Source organism: Ailuropoda melanoleuca, chromosome 7 (assembly GCF_002007445.2).
Source record: "Ailuropoda melanoleuca isolate Jingjing chromosome 7, ASM200744v2, whole genome shotgun sequence".
In the NCBI taxonomy this organism is placed as follows: domain Eukaryota; kingdom Metazoa; phylum Chordata; class Mammalia; order Carnivora; family Ursidae; genus Ailuropoda; species Ailuropoda melanoleuca.
Genome location: NC_048224.1, coordinates 52,930,481 through 52,945,907, shown reverse-complemented (window position 1 = coordinate 52,945,907; position 15,427 = coordinate 52,930,481). Strand labels below are relative to the sequence as shown.

The following is a 15,427-nucleotide window of genomic DNA, read 5'->3' as shown; positions in this document are numbered from 1 at the left end:
GCCCCTTGGGCTTTCGCCCAAGAAACCGGAGCAAACATGGTTCTTTAAAGCCACAAAAAATGGCAAATGTGGGTCAAACATATAAGCGCCATTCAAAAAAATCCTGGTAGTGGGGCACCTGGATGGCTCAGTCAGTCAAGCGTCTGACTCGATTTTGGCTCAGGTCATGGTCTTGGGGCCATAAGATCGAGCCCTGTTTTAGGCTCTGCACTCAGCAGAGTCTACCTGAGATTCCCTCTTCCTCCCCCTGTCCCTCTCCCCACTGGCACATGCATTCTCTCTCTCTCACCATCTCTCTAAAATAAATAAATAAAATCTTAAAAAAAAATTCTGGTAGTTAAAGTAAGTTTGCTTTCAATAATAGGAGAAAAGACTGATTTGGGTAGTACTTGGTCTTTGATCTTGCTTCGACAGTCCGGGGTGCATGAGTAAACCATCTCCATTCCCATTTGCGTGCCTCTTGTGAACAATAGTCTAAAAACACCAAACTATCTGGGGCGCCTGGGTGGCACAGCGGTTAGGCGTCTGCCTTCGGCTCAGGGCGTGATCCCGGCATTGTGGGATCGAGCCCCACATCAGGCTCCTCTGCTAGGAGCCTGCTTCTTCCTCTCCCACTCCCCCCTGCTTGTGTTCCCTCTCTCGCTGGCTGTCTCTATCTCTGTCGAATAAATGAATAAAATCTTTAAAAAAAAAAACAAAAAACAAAAAAATAAAAACACCAAACTATCTCCAGTTCTGGGTCTCTGGTCTGGGCTCAGGGACACAGTTTTTGACTCTAAGACTCCAAAAGAAGTGCATTTGCAGCTCCAGCTTTACAGCACTCTTGTGTGAACGACTCCACACAGGAAGAAGGTATACAGGGAGGTTCCCAGCAGAGAGCTCTGAACAGTGCTCGGGCCTCTTCCTCGAGCTCTGGAGCCACCTGATGCCCAGCCTCTTCTAGAGCGTGCCATGTGGTCGGGTTTCCCAGACACCCTGCCCTGGCCTGGCTCTGAACCATCACCACTAAAGAACCAAGTGGCGAACCTGCTTGATGCTAAGCATTGTGCTCTCGCCCTCACAGAAGATGCTGGACCTGGGTGTGCAAAGGCAGAGTCAGACTGACCTCAAGACACAGATGAAGCTTGCATGACTCCTGTTTGGGGCTGGTTCAGACACAGCTCAGCTTTAATGACCCTGTGTGACTTCTTGATGCGCACATCTTGGTTCTGGGAGTTATACTTCTATTTTATTACATCCCTATACCTTTATTCCTCTGATTATATGTTTTCTCTTTCTCAATGTTGAGTGTATGTGTCACAAGGCACCTTAAGTAAGTAGGGGAGAAACGATAAGACATGCCAGCTTCCCTTTGCCTCCCCCTCCCCCTACGCAAGGCAGGCCCCTTACGTCAGTGACGATGGGCACCCCCAGGTGCGCCATGTTGGTGATGATCTCGCTGTCCTCTGGGGGGATCTGGGCGTGCTGGATCAGTTTGTTCAGGTTCTCCTCAGTGATGCCTGCGAAAACAAGACCCCCGGTCGCCACACCCAACCACCGTGCATCACACACTCAGAAGCAGAGCCGATCACCGGAAGGGGGACAGTGCCCCTTCTCCTCCTCAGGGTTAGTAGAAATGAATCTTCACCACATTAACTCTATGTAAGATGAGGACAAAATCAGCATTTTGATTCTACTCTGGCCACTCTGTCCCAGGCTATGACCATCAGCAACTGCCCCATTATGGTCTATATTTCCATCCGTCTCCTGATTCACAGCCATCCCTGCCCACCCCCACCCACCTCAAAGTCAAGAGTCTCAGTGTCCATCTTCTGCACAATGGACACTTATGGGCAACTGTGGTATGCATAAAAATCAGGTATTTAAAGGCAGAGATTACGAATGTGATGCAAGGATCTGGCAGACATGCTCTCACAAATTGGCTTTGCAGTCAGTGGCCTCTCCCTGCTCCCACCCATCCTCTTCCATAGATGCCACACCTTTATTACCTCTAGAATTAATTGCCTCTAGTTGCAACTGATTTGCCTACATTTCCCCAAATGCAAAGAGCCCCTGGGATCTCTGTATTAAATACCCCTTTCCATGTCTCCTAAACTACTTTTCTGCTTTGTCTTCTCTCTCCCACCTGCCTCATTTGCCCAAGGGCCTATCCCCTCTTCTCTATCCCACCATTCCTACCATTCTTCAAAAAGATGTAGAGAAGGATGATGCGGATTTTGTCGTAAGTGCTGACATTTGCATCCAGCAGAATGGGGACGATGGCTCTCATGGGGTCCTTGATCTTCTCCCCTTCAGCATCTGTGCCCATGGCCAGGTCCTGCAGAAAACACACCATGTTGGCCCCATTCCTGGTGACAGTCTGAATGGATGGGAACTATAAGACAACTGGTGGTCCATAAATGGGATTTGTTGCTTGGCTGGGGAGGGTCCTATGCAGGGGCTTCTGCTCTCACAACGCCCCGTCATCAGCACTGCTGTCATGAGCACTGTTTTCTATGGCGTCAGTGAGAAGTGATGACAGCCCCAGGGTTCATTTTGCAAAAACAGAAACCACCATGATTTTTTAGCCATCTTGTTTGAAGGTTGGCAGCTCCCTCCGGGTGAGTGCCGTTGCACCTGCAGGGACTCCTCAGGTCAAGCCTCAGTCCTGGCGGGACCCCTAGAGGTACAAAGCCCTGCTGAGGGATGGGGGCTGAAAGGGTTGCACTTCCCACACCTGTAAAGCTCTGGCATTTTAAGGGGCCGCTGCCTGGCTAGACTCTCCCCATGTGCTCCCCGTTGGCACTGAAGGACATGCTTTTTGAGTTTTAGCTACTTTAGGTTTCCAACCTGTTTTTAATCTTCCAACCACTTTTAGGGCGAGGAGAAAAACAAGGGCTCCCGAAACTGCAAATCCAACCCAGGGAGATGAAGGAGGAGAGAGGGGCTGGCAAAAGGAGGATGAGAGAGAGCACAGTGAGAGCCCCCGCTTCATGACTCAGGCAAGAGTCAGATCCACTGTCAAGAGGCCAGAGAAGGCGGCACATCGGCCTCAGCAAACCAAGGACCGTTCACCAGCGGCTGCAACTCCCCCTGGAGCCCGGACAGGGGTGGCCTGAAGGTTCCCTCCTCGAAGACCCCACCAGTCCATAACCATCACGGTCTCGAGTTCATGGTCTGTCCAGGTCAAGGAAGGTGGGCATCCGCAGACCCCTTTACCTCTCGGAGCTACCACCAGCCTCAACAGACCTGAGTTGAATACTCTCTAAAGGTCCAATTAAACGTAACGAGTTCAACAAATACCATGGAGCACTTCTGAAAAGATGTACGCTTCCAAGGATTCATCCCGCCTGCATTTCTACTGATGGAGGGATGCCCTATTTTCCGGACAGTCCAGTTCTGTTGAAGAGGACGTCCTGTGCTTGCCGAGATCGCCCGTGAAACTGATGGACTTTTGCAGAGGCCACTTCCCCTTGAAAGAGCGTCAATGAATCAGGACAGGTCTGACAAACCCAAGCTGGCCTGTCACATCGTGCCGGAAGATGTAAATCTCAGCTTCACAATGAGAACCTGAGCTGTTCTTTCTCACTGCGGCTTCACACTCACTTAATGCCCTCCCTTGCCGTAGAAGCTGACCCTAGCTGAGAAACGTTCTCGCACTAGAATGGACGGCCAGGATTAGTGACTCCACACAACACTCCTGGAAAATGTGGCAGCATTGTTATTTCCCTTTGCAGATGAGGAAAATAAAGCAGAAATGGCACATCAAACAGATCAGTGACAGACAGAACTCAAATCCCAAACCGCTGACTCTCAGTCCTAATCGCGATCAGGGAGGCTGTGGGTGAGTTTCTGACATGCTACTGCACTAGCTTTTCTCAGCATCTAGGTCTCCAAAGCTAGTGTGGCCACAGCAGGGGAAAAACACACTCAGAAGATAAAATTCAGCCAGCCTTGTCAGTGTAGGGCTCAGAGATGCATAGATCTCTCTTCAGACATTCCAGGGAGCCAGCAGAAAGTCAGACATGCAAAATCCAAAAGACACAGCATTCCAGACCAATCTAGTCCCTACCATTGAGAGTGGAAGTACACTGACTGGCTCCAGAGTTGCGACAACGTGATCTAGTAGACTTCCCCATCTCTATATTCTATGATTCTGCGGGATGTTCAAGGTCAGAAGTTATAATTCAGCTCGGTCAATGGGCACAGCAAAAAGAGAAGGAAAAGGTCCTACCTGCTCCACTCGGCAGAGTTTATCCACGGTGCCTTGGTAATGCTTCATGCAGTCCTCGGCCAGGTGCAGGTGAGTTGAATACTAGGAAAAAGCAGAGTCTGTGATCAAGAAATCATTCAGTGACTCGTGCAACATCTATTGAGCTCCTACTACATATGAACACTATGCAATGCACCAAGGAGACTCTGGCCCCATAAAGGAGATAAAACATGCATTCCAGCAGGGACACAAACATCATGACAGAAAATTCTGTGTGTCAAGAGAGGGACAAACCACATTCTAATGGAGGCAAGTGGAGGAGGAATCCTTTATGGGGGTAGGATGGTATGAGGGTTCTACAATGTGTCCACAAATTCTCTGACACCCCTCCTTCTAGGAGGTGGAGCTTAATACCCCCCTCCTTGGGCGTCGGCTGGATTCAGTGACTCGCTTCTAACAGAGAGTGTAGGATGGGATGTAGGACACTCCAGGTCAGGACGGAAAAAGCCCTGTGACTTCCTCCTGGCTCGCTCCCTCAGGTCACTCACTCTGGGGGATGCCAGCTGCCATGTCATAAGCACACTGAAGTAGCCCAGGGGAGAGCCCCTGAGGTGAGGAATTGAAGGATAAAGAGAGAAAAAGATGAAGAGGAGAAAAGAAAGTCATAGGAAATAAGCTATCCAGCCTTTCAGCTTTTCCTAATAAAACTGGAAGTTAATTAAAAATCTGTGGATTTCAATGTATCAGTTAGTACAGCAGGGCTCTGAGAGGTTTTGCTACAACTGTTTATACTGAAGATTCAAATCCATTATTGGGATCGTCGTACCTTGCTGAGCTCTTTCTGGTACTGGGGCATCTTCTTCAGCATCTGGGACAGGTCCCGCATGGTGGTCTACAAGGGGAAGGAAAACAGGGTCTCACTGCTATGGCCCTGACCTAAGAGGCTGTGCAAGTGTGGTGGGCGCCGGGCAGGAGAGCAGCCAGCACCAGACTTCCCAAATGCACGCTCAGAAACTCTCGAGATGAATCTGTTAAACCCGAGATCACCGTGGGTTTAGATTTCCAGGCCTCTGGTTCAAAAAATTATTGATCCAAATACCACAACTATCTTATAGGAGGGCAACTGAACTCCGAAGTATAGCAATTATGTTTTACTTATTGGACTAGAAAGTTACTGAGAGCATAATTCTTGCCAGGAAAGAGCAATTTTTCTTTTTCGCGCTGCTCTTCAGCATACTCAGCTCAAGCAGCCTTGAAACTGAATTCACATTTCATCCCAGCAGAAAGGCTGTAGGCTCTACGGTGTAGACAGGTAGAAAGAAGGAAGACCGTGGGAAACGGCTGGGATGTGCATCCTGTCAGGTGAAAGGGGTCTGTTTACTTGCTAACTGTGTGACCCACCTAATTCTACTCTTATCCAACAAAAATGTATTGAGTTACTACTATATGCCAGGTTAGGTGCTGGAGATACAAGAATAAAACAAACAAAAAAAGAGACATTCTTGCCTTTGTGGAGCTACCATCTAGCAGACGAGCCACTCCGACTGAGAGGGTTAGTGTTCTCCAGAAAATCACGAGTGTGGGTGCAGAGGCGCAGAGAGGCACCTCACCAGTCTAGGGAGGAGTCAGGACGGTTTCCCGGAGAAAATGATGCCTGAGCCAAAGAACCAGGACTTCACAAGGCAAGGCCCAGGAACTCAGGCATGGCTGGAGCAAGGTGGTGGGTGCAAGAGGGTGGGGGCAGACCTGAGAGTCTGGGGAGCCTGATGGTCCAGTGCTGTAAGGTGTGTCCCTGGTTGAGACTTGACTCTACTGGAACAGAGTCACCAAATGGTTTTAAGCAAGGGACTGACACAATCAGAGCTGTATTTGCCTTGACCACGATGGGTAAAGCATGCCTGATCAACAGTGAGGATGAGGAGAGGACCAGGCAAGTTATGAGTTCTAATTCCACCATAAGCTAAAAAAGGTTCCATGGTTCTTAAGGCTTAAACTGAATTATGATCTAAAACAGTATATATTAATTCTCAGAGTAATAAAATGAAGATCTCTATAGACATCAAAAGATGGGGGCTCTGATCTCAATCTTGAATGCAAAAGTAAGACAAAAGGATATTAGATGAAGAGGGGACGATGACCTCATAACTCACTAGTCCTGTGCCAAGGAGGTGCCCTGCCGGCGGCTCCCAGAAGGAAGACAGGGATTAGCCTAAAGGACACGGGAGCTCTAGCATGCATTTACCTTCTCTCCAGTATTCATTCTCTTGCTGGAAGAAAAATCTTTCAGAGAACGGGTGACCTCCCTAGAAGACAGAAGGAGGCAGCTAAGTTTCACAGCAACACCTTGGGGCTCCATGTGGCTGCTACGGAAGTGGTGCGAGATTCTTCCTTTAGGAATAATTGGCAGCTTTCCTGCCAGTAAGGTATACATTTAAAGTGATTTTTGAGGGAGAGAGAGAGGATACATCATTTTCCTAACTAATATTCTAAACCAGGGTCTCCGGGGTGGTGGGGGGGTGTACGCGATGATTCGAGAGAACAAATTATTAGTACATCTATTTATGCTTATTTTACTCCATCCTTCTTGAATTTATGTTTTTGTATATACCATAAAACATACATATTACAATCAATTACATAGTTAATTCATAAATAAACTTGCATATTGGAAAGTGAAGCAACATTTTCCTAAGGTTGAATGATCCAAAAAGTTTGGGGACCACTTTTCTGAACAACTGAGCTATCCAAGACTGTGTTCTTTTCCCACTCTTCCTTGTGAATTTACTGAGGACATCACCAACTCAACATAGCAGAGAGAATGTCTTTCTGCAAAAGCAGAATTATTATCTATAGCTTAAACGTCTTACTTAAAAACATTCAGGTGTTAGGGGCACCTGAGTGGCTCAGATGGTTAAGCATCTGACTTTGGCTCAGGTCATGGTCTTGGGGTCCTGGGGAGGAGCCCCGTGCTGGTCAGGCAGGGCTCCCTGCTCAGCAAGGAGTCTGCTTCTCCCTCGGCCTCTGCCCCCCCCCACCATTGTGCTCTGTCTCTCTCTCTCTCTCAAACAAACAAACAAACAAAATCTACAAAAAAAAATATTTAGGTGACAGGAACATTTGGAAACATTTTCAGAGCAAGGTACGGGTTCCGTATATACATGTCAGCTCTTGCTTGGAAATTTTAGGAATAACAATAGCGGAAGAAGATCACACACCGGCTATACAAAAGAAAATCATGTAAAAGAAAATCAAATTGATACAGTGGAATCTGGATCTTTCAATGGAAGGACCTTCCTTCCTTCCCTCCCTCCCTCCTCTTCATTCATTCATTCATGCATTCATTTATAAGTCGGCTCTATGTCCAACGTGGGCTTGAACTCAAGACCCTGAGATCAAGAGTCACATGTTCTACTGACTGAGCCAGTCAGACGCCCCAGGCATTGGCTTTAAACAATTAGTGTTTACAAAGCATTTCCTGAGAGTTACGGATATATTCTAAAACTACGAAGAGCCACCTGAATACAGAGCAGATTTTCTCATTTGGTGAAACTGGTGTAGCTCAAGCTGAGATTAGAAGGGATTCATCATCGCTGGTTAGCACGTTGGCGAATTCATCCACTGAGCGGCTCTGGGCAAGTTGCCCAGTGTGTGCACGTTAGCAACTGCCACCTGGAGAAAGGTCTCGCCCTGTACTCTGGGGTGAGCCCTGGGGCTGGGGTGGCGGGGCTGGCTGGGGTCCCTGGAGAGGGGCGGAGGCAAGGGGCTCTTACTGGGACACTTCCGCGATGTGCTTATGGCGCAATGCTATCCACAGGTCATCATCCTCGTCCAGGAGCACTTCCTTCACCCGTGCCTCTCCGATGCCACTTGTCTCATACCTAGAGAGGAGACGTCCCCATGAAATTCATGCAACCCCCTCCGATTTACAACAGACAGGAGCTTACAGTCCTCAGTAGACACATATTCTCATGGATGATTCCACCACAGGCCTGCGACCATCTGATGGGTCACTGTCCCTAGCAGGTGTGCTGGATCAGCACCTGACATGGCAGCAGTTTCTCAGGCAGGGAGAGAGCCAGAGTCAGTGGACTTGAAGCTCTGTTTTAAAATCTGCGGGGTCACCTGGTATGTGCTCAAGCCAGGATACAGGTGGGTTCAGAGCTACTTGTAAGGGAAAAACAAAGATCACGCTTGCTCCTTCCTGGGAAGGACCGATCTCACCCTCAAATGTGTGGTACCTAAATTTTCAGTTTTAAAATCAGGTGCCTGCGGCAGGTCCTCAGCATATTTTTACATGTGAAATCACGAACATCTAAGGGAAAGCAAGAATTACAGGTACCAAGAGGGAGGAAAATTGACATTCAATGATATGTTTAGAACCTTCATTTTGAAGCCACTATCTTTATGATTAATGTTATAAAATAAATGACACGAGAACAATACAGTCTGTTTCCAAAAAAGAAAAATTAGTTTTTAGAAACTGAGTTTTGGGTAACTGTTACCAAGAAAAATGTTGTTTATAATGAAAACAGCTCCTTTTTGCAAATAAAGTTCAGTAAGAAACTTCTGTTGATATATTTTATCATATTTCATGACCTATAATTATGACGTTTTACCTCTGAATAAGATACGCACGCACGTGCACGCGTAGACACACACACCCAACATATGAACCCCTCAAGCAGGCTCTGAGCTGAGGTGACACGAGCCGTGAACTAAAGATCTAAAGTTCTTGTTCTCCCCCACAGGGGCACGAGCTCCCAGCTGCTAATGCCAAGTGGATTTGGGGGACTCACAGAAAAGCGTGCAGGCTCATTAGCAAGACTACTGCAATGCACCCGCTTTCCCTAGGATGAAAGACATCCTTTCTCTTAGATTAGAGGTGCATTTCGTTTGTCTGCAAAGCCATACCGAGTCTGCATACTTACTTGTATACATCATTTTCAATGGGCAGCAGGTCATAACTCATAGCTTGAAAAGTCAGTTCATGAAGCACAGGGGAGCTGGGGTCGAAGCCGCGGTCCAGGATCAGGAGCTGGGAGCGTGCCTTGTCTGGGCCCTGGAAGGGCAGACACAGGGAAGGCTTTCACAAGCCACCCATACAACTCCAGTCTCTCCCACTGGCGCAGCTGCCCCTCCTGTAAAAGCAGCCCCAGGAAGTGACCTCAGAGATAAAACCTACTAAAATAGCACTGACCAGTCCATCTGCTGCTTGACAGGAACACCAGTAAACACCGTGCAAAAATCCAATGCGTCTATTTCCTAACAAGGGTCCTTTAAAGTAGATCCAAAACTGTGACTGGCATCCAAAGTGAGCTTATGAAGGAGCACCGCCTGGGTTTGCTTATAAATAGCGTGACCCACCATCCAGTCTGCCTGGGACCGAGGGGGTTCCCAGGACCTGGGACTTTCAGTTTGAAAATTATGATAGTGATAGAATAGTTCTGTCCTGATTGTAGTGGGGTTATATGAATCTCCACATGTGATGAAATTGAATGAACCATCCACACATGCGAGCACACGTACAAACTAGTCAGATGTGATTAAGGGCTGGAGATTGTGCCAACGTCAATTTTCTGGTTTTGATATTGTACTATTGAGGGGGTTCCCAGGACGCAGGACTTTCAGTGCTAACACTGGGAAAGTCCCAGCAAACAGAAACAGATGGGGCACCCTGACTACACTGAGCAGAATCTGTCCCCGCCCCCCACCCAAGGGCTCAAGCATCTCACTGGAGGCCAAAGCGCAGGAAGTGGCACCCATGCACACTCTGTAAGCAACAGAACCGAGCTGTCCCCAGGGCTGCCATACAAACACTGTGGTCACTTGGTGAGAGAGCCACGCGGACCAAGTCCAGACTTACCTCGCCCATTGTTGGGTCATCGGCTTTGTAGGCATCGAGCTTGTCTTGGATTAGCTGAGCCAGCAAAGCGTTGTCCTTGTATTCCCTGACAAAGGAGGAGTGACACAGGGTGAACTGGCCATGCACTGACTGCCCGCAGGGTGGAAGGTGCAGGAGGCTCAGGGGAGATAAGCTTCACCTGTATTGTTCTTCTATGCTGAAGACATATTCACGTATTACATATATAATTAAAAATGACAAATAAAATATTCACTCAGTGCCTGGAACATAAATGATTTTCTAGTCTCTTTTAAAAAAAAATCCAAATGGATACAGAGGTAGTCTTCCCAACTGGCTTCAGAAAAGCAAGCACACTTCAGCAGAGGTTCCTGGCCATCCACCCTCCTCCGTGACCATGCTGTCTGAGCCTCACCCACCCAATTCTCACTTCCCTCAATTCAAATCCCCTGGGGTCTTGTTCTGTGTTGTTGGCAGGTGATATTCCTGCTGCCAGAGCCAGGACGATATAAGTGAGACCCAGCGGACCTTTCCCCTTGGCCAAGCCTGACAGCACCTCCCAGGGTTCCTCCTGACAGTATACAGTGTGTGGCTGCTGCCTGCCACCTGGCCAGGCTCAGTGCTGAAGCAGCTCCGTTCCCAGTCCCGCTTCCTCCACAAATGAACTCCGAGCTCCCCCGACCCCGTCAGGAGATATGGCCGAGACCCCCATTTCTTAATTTCCACCGGGCTTTTGTCAGCGAATACCAATCACAGAGGGAGGGGTTTTTCCACGGCTGCACGTTCTGGCAGACAAGGAGTCAGTACGGACAGGCTGCCACGATGATCCTGGGCACCACCAGTTCAGGTCCTTCATTACCCCTGCAGCGGCTACCCCTCTGGGTCTCTGCCTCACCGCTGCTCTCACTCCCCCATACAAATCCCCCCAAAGGTCCCCACTGATAACCACTGAGCGACAAAATCCCAAGCCTGGCCTCCAGGGCCCCCAAGAATGGCTTCAGAGTTGCTTTACTAAGTTGCTCCACAGCCCTCCACAGACACTGTGCCAGAATGCCAATCCTCCTCAAATTTGCCCTTTGTTTTCCCAACTCCGAAAGTCCGTTCATCCCAATGGGAGAGCCAACTTGCCCAGGCCCTTGGCTTGTCCTATCCTCAGGCACTGGTCTGGCAGGGCCTGTAGTTTAGGTGCGCACGGCTTATGCACATGTGGGTTGGTGTGCATGTTACCTACCCTTCACAGATCACGGGCTTCTGCATGCAGGGCCTGTGTCTTCAAGATAAGGACTCTCTCCCCAGCACTTAGCACACAGCAGATAAGTAATAAGTGAATGACTTTATAAAATCTGGGAATATGTCCTTTGGAGAATTATCCTTGTATTTTATCTTACTCTGGAACACCTTCTACAAAGACAGTACTTGTTTTAAGAGGTAAGAAAGAGCTAAAAAACTACAGGAAGCCTGGGTTGTGGTTATATGGGGTTCACATTTAGTTGTTCAGTAACTGAATTTATATATTTCCTGCCCTTTTCTGGATGCATTACTACCTTTTACAATAAAATTTAGAGAATATCAAAAACGTCGGAAGAACGATTATAAATGCAAGATACTCAAATCTTGACCCTCTTGAGACAACTGTCAGAGGAACCTCAAGATGAAAGGAAGCTCCTCGCCCGGTGGACACATGGGAGGCCACTGAAGGCAGACTGGCGCACAGCCTTACCCCCGATACCGCACAGCCGGGTACTCCTTCAGGGTGGCACACAGAGTTGCAATCTGCTCTGCCAGGCGCTCCAGTATAGGATTCTTCATCTGAGCCTTGTGAGGACTGTAGAAGCTCTGGAAAGAGTCCGCGGAATCCAAGGAATACACCTGAGAAGGAAAAGAAACAAGAAAAAAAATTACATAATATATATCATGCTTGCATCCAAAATGGTGAGCTGTTGGGAGTTTTCTCCAACCTTGGAGTGAGTCTATAGAACATGTTTTCATTTATTCTACAAATATGTGCTGGGTGTCTGCTGCAGGCCAGGCATTGTGCTAAACACCTGGGAACTATCAGTGACCAAAACATGACTGTCTTCGAGGAGTGTGCAATCCTACAAGAGAATAACATAACCATAAACAATAAGCATAATGAAAAGTAAACTATATGATATGTGAGAAACTGGTTTAAGCGTATGAGAATACAACAGAGCAGGGAAAAGAATGCCTGGAAGGCCGCAGGGAGGGAGGACAGCAGGCTTCCTTGAGAAGGTGATGTACGAGCAAGGTGAGGAGTTTCTCACCAGCAGGAGACTTCCACGTGGAGGTAAGAGCTAGTGCCAAGACCCCGGGGCAGGCATGTGTTCAGAGTGTCTGATGAACAATGAGGAGGCCAGAAGAACAGGAGGAAGTTAGTGTAAGACTTTCTAGGCCATTATAAGTTTAGTTTTTATAAGTAAGGGACAGACTGGAAATCATCTGTGACTGGGGGCAAATAAAGGAGCTTTTTATGGATTTAATAATTTCTTATCCTTAGTAATATGTTGTTTTATTCTAGAAGTTTAAAATCTCCTCTCAAATGACCTAGTCTATCAGCTATCAGTATTTTCTCAGAGTCTCACTTATGTAAACTACCCTGATCTTCTAGAAAACCTGTGTTTTAAAAAAAAGTTTATTACTTTTTAAAAATATATGAAATGCAATCTGATTGAATATGTTAAAGTTGTGTTTTGTTTAATCCAGGTAGGCTCACACAGAAAAAAAATTCCTGCCTTCAAGCTGGAAACAGGCTTGACGTTAAGTGCTAAAGGAAAGACGCTGTCTTTAAATATTCACACTGTATGTTCTCCATCCCTCCTTACCCAAGAACAGGTCACCCTCTGACGTCTAGAAGCTGATCTATAAAGATGCTGTAAGCCACGGTCAACTTTTACAGAATGCCTAAGCGTTCTGTTAGTTTTGTTTCTTGTTTGCCGGAAGAAGACACGTTAACCAGTCTTACAAAATGAAGATATAAATTTTGTACGCTCTCTCACAATCAGCTTCACCTTTACTGGCTTAACAAATTAGTTTTTCCCCAAGGGAAGAGGTTTACCGCCGCGCTCCGGCATCGGAAGTGTTAACAGCCACTGACAAAGGCTACCATCTGCTCCTCCAGCAGAGCGTGAGGGAGGTGATCTCTGCACAATCCAGTCTCCTGTGCAGCAGATGGCTGTCGTCTGATCCCTTCCCCTGCTCTCCTTCCCTGCTCTTGTAGGACTGGCTACATTTAGTTATTCAAGGAGTCAGCCAGTAGGAGTGAACACTGAGCAAGGATGAAATGCACACAAAGAAAAGTGTGAGGGCTTTAAAAAAAAAAAAGTCAGAAATAACCGGAGAGTCAGATGAGGGCCTCGGGCAGACCCGTAAGGAACTCTGTTTTCATTCCATCAATGCCCACTTACAGTAGATCATTCGGCAATTCAGACTATGATGTCTTCTTCCCCCACTCTGCTTACTGCACTCCCGTCAGGACTTGCCCAAGGATGCAGACTTTCTACGCACTCCCCACTCAGGCTCACCTGGGACTCGTAGGGGAGAAATGCAATGTTGATTTCCGTCAGAGTTTTGATGACTTTGGCTGCTCGAGATTTCACCAGCTCATTAAACAGGGCATCTGGACAAGCTGCAAGAAGGACAAAAGACAGCAGGTTTCCCCGTCCACTTGCAGGTCCATTTCAACAGCTGCATACATCTGGGGGATTTTCTATTTTATTAGGATTTTAAGAAGGCAACTAGAAAGTTCGTCCCATCCTAGACTATCCCTTATCTCAGGGTACAAAAGGAAGGGTAAAACCACCTAAAAGGCCTTCAATATGTAACAGAGAAGCAAATGGCAAAAAAGACTATTGAGAGCTAACAAGCTAATAAAAACTACTTTCTGATACCAAGGAAAGGAAAAAACCCAGGAGATTAAGAAGGGATAAGGAAAAGGCCTGTGATAGGAACAGACACCACACATCTGACACGTTTATGAAAAATGCAATGAGGAAAAACAAAACCACTGGCAAGATGGTGGAGGCATTTCTCCGGGATCCTCGCAGGAGCTCGGCTGCATGGGAGATCCACTTGGTGGGGAAACCGGGCCTGCCAGGGGCTCTCCGGGGCCAAACAAATGGCTTCGAATCTCAGAAATGCATTTTTGGTTTATTATTACTAATGTCACCTCTCTGCTTCTTTATGCATATTCGAACAGTATACAATTATTCTTTGCAAGAACCTTTCCCATTTTCTCAGTGGTGAGCTCTGTAGGGCTTTCCCTAAAGAGAAGAACGGTGGGTGCACTGTTATTGCTGAAGTTTTAAGCTACCCAGCTCAACTCCTCTCTCCTTAGTATTAACAAATATTGACCAAGATGATTCTGCACTTGGCTCCATGCGCAAAACCTCCACAAAATAAAAAAGTGAACTCCAAGACAATGACGCAGTTTCCGTCTGATACCATCACCGCCGGACTGGACTATCTTAGTCGAAAAACTGATGGAAATTCACTACAGTTTATGGTGATACCTGGAAGTCTATACAGTGAAATATCAAAGCTAGCGTTGGAAAATTCTTCTCGGCATTAAACCTCCTAGTCCTTAAAAGAGGTGCTATTTTTCATTAGGAAGAACTGCATGACCGAGTAGGTTTGTCTTTGCGTGTTTATTTTTGTCTCTTATGCAATTAATCTTCTGAAGGGAAAATAAAAGCTCAGGGCAATATAATAAAATAAAATTAAAAAAAAAAAAAAAAGCTCAGGGGAAACATGGCAACAACCCATTTCTTCCCTATTGATCAGCCTTGCTGTGCAGAAAGGCTAACCTGGAAGGACAGGGGTGGCAGCTGCTGGCCGTACTTACAGTCCGTGAAGAAGACGTGCGCAGCCCGGTACTTAGCGGTTGGTGGGTCCTTAAAGTCACCGATGAGAGAGTGGACAGACTGTAGAGAGGAAAAAAAGAGGGAATTGAAGAAGAAAATGGGACCTATATCTGAACTGGGTTAAATCTGAGCTGCTTGTACAAAATAGCAAGGGATTTTTTATGTATAATTCATGTTTGGCCATAATGGAATTCTGAAGACTTAAAATTAGGATTGTTTCAGAGTTTAGATGAACAAAAGCCTTCTTAGCTCACTCCAGAAGACAGCGCAGTTCTTTGGAGCCACTATAACTTGGGTTCCTAAGAAGATATTCACAGAAGAGGAAACTGGTCCAAAACCTTCCAGGAAACTCATACTGATGAAGTTCTGGCAACTTCAGATGTAAACCAGTTTTCTTTTCTTTTTTTTTTTTTTTAAAAGATTTTATTTATTTATTTGACAGAGATAGAGACAGCCAGCGAGAGAGGGAACAAGCAGGGGGAGTGGGAGAGGAAG

General features: G+C 46.9%; 1 protein-coding gene across 4 annotated transcripts in view; it reads right to left on the bottom strand.

Moving 5' to 3' along the window:
- Positions 1-15,427, bottom strand: part of STXBP1 (syntaxin binding protein 1) — a 63,259-nt gene that overhangs the window by 12,858 nt on the left and 34,974 nt on the right. For all 4 annotated transcript variants that reach the window (XR_004626587.1, XM_019796507.2, XM_002916327.4 and 1 more), the window contains exons 5-15: positions 14,914-14,992; positions 13,595-13,698; positions 11,773-11,921; positions 10,056-10,140; positions 9,121-9,251; positions 7,963-8,070; positions 6,435-6,495; positions 5,019-5,084; positions 4,214-4,294; positions 2,179-2,317; positions 1,390-1,499 (exon numbers count right to left, since the gene is read on the bottom strand). Coding sequence is in view for 3 of the 4 variants with exons in the window: in XM_019796507.2 (XP_019652066.1) it covers positions 1,390-1,499; positions 2,179-2,317; positions 4,214-4,294; positions 5,019-5,084; positions 6,435-6,495; positions 7,963-8,070; positions 9,121-9,251; positions 10,056-10,140; positions 11,773-11,921; positions 13,595-13,698; positions 14,914-14,992 (1,113 nt within the window). In the remaining variant the exon portion in view is untranslated. The remainder of the gene's footprint in view (positions 1-1,389; positions 1,500-2,178; positions 2,318-4,213; positions 4,295-5,018; positions 5,085-6,434; positions 6,496-7,962; positions 8,071-9,120; positions 9,252-10,055; positions 10,141-11,772; positions 11,922-13,594; positions 13,699-14,913; positions 14,993-15,427) is intronic.